Source organism: Cannabis sativa, chromosome 4 (genome assembly GCF_029168945.1).
Source record: "Cannabis sativa cultivar Pink pepper isolate KNU-18-1 chromosome 4, ASM2916894v1, whole genome shotgun sequence".
NCBI lineage: Eukaryota > Viridiplantae > Streptophyta > Magnoliopsida > Rosales > Cannabaceae > Cannabis > Cannabis sativa.
This window is the reverse complement of record NC_083604.1, coordinates 12,907,653-12,912,369: the sequence shown is the minus strand read 5'-3', so window position 1 is coordinate 12,912,369 and position 4,717 is coordinate 12,907,653. Positions and strand designations below refer to the sequence as shown.

At 32.5% G+C, this 4,717-nt stretch overlaps 1 protein-coding gene across 2 annotated transcripts; it reads left to right on the top strand.

Annotated features, from left to right (window-relative positions):
* Nucleotides 1-1,458: 1,458 nt before the first annotated feature.
* Nucleotides 1,459-3,961, top strand: LOC115712815 (xyloglucan endotransglucosylase protein 34). Of its 2 annotated transcripts, none has more exons than XM_030641194.2 (5): nucleotides 1,459-1,780; nucleotides 1,984-2,181; nucleotides 2,296-2,396; nucleotides 2,480-2,673; nucleotides 3,251-3,961. In XM_030641194.2, the coding sequence occupies exons 2-5, from the start codon at nucleotides 1,992-1,994 to the stop codon at nucleotides 3,648-3,650; spliced, it is 885 nt and encodes a 294-aa protein (XP_030497054.1). In that variant the 5' UTR covers nucleotides 1,459-1,780; nucleotides 1,984-1,991; the 3' UTR covers nucleotides 3,651-3,961. The 2 variants fall into 2 exon arrangements, with proteins under 2 accessions (XP_030497054.1, XP_060969273.1); XM_061113290.1 differs by having other exon boundaries at nucleotides 1,681-1,780; nucleotides 1,987-2,181.
* The last annotated feature ends 756 nt before the right edge of the window (nucleotides 3,962-4,717 follow it).

The window sequence follows — 4,717 nt, the reverse complement described above, 5'->3', positions numbered from 1 at the left end:
AATTACGTACCATATATATATATGTAAGAAAAAAGAAATAATCAAACTTGCAATACAATATTTAAATATTATTTTTAACACTAAAAATCATTTATTTTTTTTTAAAAAAGTACATATGATTCTAAATAATTAGGAATCATAAATAAAAAATTAAATTAAAAAGAACTCAATAGCTCTCATAAGTACAAACTTAGATAAAATTCTATTAAAACAATCCTCTACAATATTTTTTCCCAATATTATTGTACATTTAAGACATGAGATCATAAATTGATGAGCACGTGTGCGCGCATGTGCATTTTAATCATCTGGGACTGGGACCTCTTTTATTTATTAACCTACTTAATAAATCCATATCCAATGCTTCATACTCATTTTTAATCCAAATTAAATTTTTTTTTTTCTTCCCTACATGCCATTCCATCACATTCAATTGTTTATTATACATCACCTATGTTTATTTCACCTACTATTACTTCCAAGAGTTGTCGAAATGGTTTCACTTTTCTAACTAACCTCTGCAGCAGTTTAATAAATAATATCATGTGTTGGGAACACTTAAATAACATTAATTTTGCCTTATAACAAGACAGTAAATAAATATCATGTATTGTGACCCGCACAGATTTATAAACTATTAGAATTTTTGGTCTTTGAACTTTAATATGTAGCAAATTATGTTTTTTGAACTTTTAAAATCGTTAAAAATACCCCTGAACTATTGAGATTGTTGGATTTAAGGACTTTTGTCTAATTTCATTTAATTTTATTATTTTAGTGATTATTTATTACTAAATTATGCTTCCCATCATGCCCCTCGAACTTTGACATGTACTAAATTATGCTTCTAAACTTTTATCCACATTAAACTTTTTTACTAAATTGGAAAAAAATTCAACAATCTCAATAGTTTAGGGACCATTTTAAACGACTTTAAAAATTCAATAAATATAATTTGATACATATCAAAGTTCAAGAGTAAAAATTCTATTTAACGTAAATTTATTTGTCGATAATAAATTAAATAAAGAGAACAAAAAGGTTCCGTAAGCAATGCAAAAAGCCATGCTCTGATAAATTGAACAGAGAAAAGAAAATAATGACCACACAACAGAACACAGCCACGGAGCGGACGGACTCACTGCACTCTGCATACTGCACACACTACACACTGCACACTCATGGCCGACCGCCTTCTTATGTTCACATATTTGTCACATTTATCCTCAATTATTATCATTTCTTACTGTCCTTTACTTTTCATCATCTCATTTTGTTTCTTCCTTTTACCTTTTCTTTTATTTTCCTTACTATTCTCAATTCAAGAAGACACATTTTTTATCAAGAAAGATTTAGTTTACAAGTTACAAAACATCTCGAGGAAAAATGGGATGCATTATTAATATGCCAAATCAGATTAAACAAATAGAAAGTTTATGGTAAGAAACCACCGCCATATATATAGACGATGAATGATGATATATTATAACTATAACTTAACTACATCAGTCGCTAGTCTGCTTTCTGTATACATATTTATTTATTTATTTTGGGAAGAATAATAATACTAAAATAATAACAGAGCCATTTGGTAAAAGACACCTTGCTTGGTAGTGGGGACCTCTCTCCAATGCACGTATAATAATAACAATATAAGAAAGAGGTGAAAATCAAAGACTACAAAAAGGGCTTTCGCTACTCTGTTTTCCCACAAATTAGTCATCACCATTCACGCCTTCCTCTTCTCTTTTCTCCTTCTTCTCTTCTCTCTCTCTCACAGGTGAGTGCTAAGACTACGATTCTTCACAGACTTGACTAACAATAACACTAACAAAGACTAAACCTTTCCACATTTTTCTTTATTAAATATTCATAAGCTCTCAAACTCATGCTCTAAGTCTTGTTTGTGTTTTACCATTTCTCTTTCTTTGTCTTTTTTCTCAAAAATAAAAAAAAAAGTTTCTTTTTTTTTTCTTTCTACAGTAGACAACATGGGCAGTCACCTGCATTGGACGATGCTTCTGGGTTTGCTTCTAATGGTGTCCGGAACTATGGGAGCTCCCCCCAAGAGACCAGTGAATGTGCCATTTGGCAGAAACTATATGCCTACATGGGCTTTCGATCACATAAAGTACTTCAATGGAGGCTCAGACATTCAGCTCCATCTGGATAAATACACTGGTTTGTTTTTGCACGTTCCTATATATATTTGTTTTTATATTTATATATACACACACTTTTGTACATACAACATTTCTCTGATCAACAATAAATGTTGGGTTTTTTCGCATAAAGGTACTGGCTTTCAATCCAAAGGTTCTTATTTGTTTGGCCACTTCAGTATGCAAATAAAACTTGTCCCGGGTGACTCTGCTGGAACAGTCACTGCGTTTTATGTGAGTGAATGGTTTCTCATTTCTCATTGTTTGATTAGATAAACGATTGTTAATCTTGTTTTCCATTTTGGTATGGTGTGTAGTTATCTTCTCAAAACTCGGAGCATGATGAAATAGACTTTGAGTTCTTGGGAAACAGAACAGGGCAACCCTACATTTTACAGACTAATGTGTTCACGGGAGGAAAGGGAGACAGAGAGCAAAGGATTTATCTCTGGTTTGACCCTACCAAAGATTACCACTCCTACTCTGTTCTTTGGAATATGTATCAGATTGTGTGAGTACCCTTCAAACATAAACACACTTCATTTATTTTCTCATTTAAAAACTGCACTAGTATTAGAATTACTATTAGGTGGTGGGGGGTGTATGTTTGATCAAATGAAAAATTGAATCTTTATACTTTTGAAAATATAAAAGAGAAGAAAAAAAAACCTCTTTTCTATTGTCTGTAATCATAGTACATGTTCCTCTGTTCTAATAATGAAATGAACCCGTGAGATAGTTTTCTTTCCTTTTCCCTATTTTGGAGGGTCCCACTGGATTGAACAACTGGTTCATGGGAGATACCGACAAAACATTGAAAAGGAGAAAAAGCAGAATTCTTTTCAAACAAAATCATTGGAATGGGGAAATCCACTTTTGAATTTTAGCCAGTCTTTTGTTTGTTTTGCTATTATCATATTCATATCATTCACAGTGTGTAGTAGTAGTAGTAGTGGGTGCGTGTCAGTAATGTGACACAGATCAACAGACATGTCTAGTAATGTGTGTACCTTTTATAAATCATCATCTTTATTCTGATAAATATTTATTTTTGGGGGGTGGTTGTGGGGTAATTTTTCAATAATCAGATTCTTCGTGGACGCCGTGCCAATCCGTGTGTTCAAGAACTGCAAAGACTTAGGAGTGAAATTCCCATTCAACCAGCCCATGAAAATATACTCGAGTCTTTGGAATGCGGACGATTGGGCCACAAGAGGTGGGCTTGAGAAGACTGACTGGTCCAAGGCCCCATTCATAGCGGCCTACAGAGGGTTCCACATCGATGGGTGCGAGTCATCGGTTCAAGCCAAGTACTGTGCCACCCAAGGAAAGAGGTGGTGGGATGGTAAGGAGTTCCAGGACCTTGACCAGAGCCAGTGGAGGTATCTCAGGTGGGTCAGACAAAAGTACACCATTTACAACTATTGCACTGATCGTGTCAGATACCCTAACATGTCACCTGAGTGCAAACGTGACAGAGATGTTTGATTGATTAATATTATTTCCATCATGATCACTCTCTCAACTCCATTTTAGGCTTGTGTTTTATTAATCGTCAAACATCATTATTATCATCATACATCAAACACAAAACAAGCCATAATATTTATGTTGTATCTATTATTCTCTACTATGATTGAAGATTGAAGATTGAAGATTGAAGATTGATATGTATCCTAAGCTTTTAGTTTATCATTCATTTTCGAATATGCTCTTCTACTGCTACTCTACCTAGTATAATGATTATGGTTGTATTATTGGATCTTTATATATTTTATATATGATTTACTTTACATAAAGTTGATATTTATGTGCATCTCATCACGTTCTCTCATACATCTTTTTCTTATTCAAAAACGCAAAGAACATTTTTCCTCTTGTCATTTGAGATGAGGCCTAATTTGTTTATTACGTCCCAAGATTTTGATTTTTGTCGTTTATATTATATTTGTCGATGAAAAAAGTAAAGGGAAACCAACTTAAAAGTAGAAATGGTCGTATAGTAGATAATAGATAGATAGATATGGGTGGACCTAGCTGTCCTTGGCGTAATAGATTTGTCTGTACATCATTATTGATTCTTAAATAATAAAGATAATTTTCGGTGATGGGTTTTTACAACTTCAACTTCCTCAATCAATTTTGTGGCCCAACTACGAAATTCTCCAATTGGTTTGGATTTTTATTAGGCTAATTATGATTTTTATCCTTCGAACAAATCATGTCTCTGAATTTTTGATGTCGTTAAAATTGTTTTAGAATTATTAAAATTGTTAAATTTAAAAATTTTTGTCCAATTTTAATGAAAAAAATTTAACATAAATGAAAGTTCAGAAGACATGATTTAGTATATATAAAAGTTTGAGGGGTACGATTTGGCAGATATCAAAGTCTGGGGAGCATGGTTTAGTACATATATAATCACTAAAATACTAAAATTAAATAAAATTAGATAAAAGTCTTTAAATCTAACAATCTCAATAATTCAGTGAGAATTTTTAACGGCCAGAAAAATTTAAGTGACATGATTTCGTACATGTTAAAATTTAGGGAGT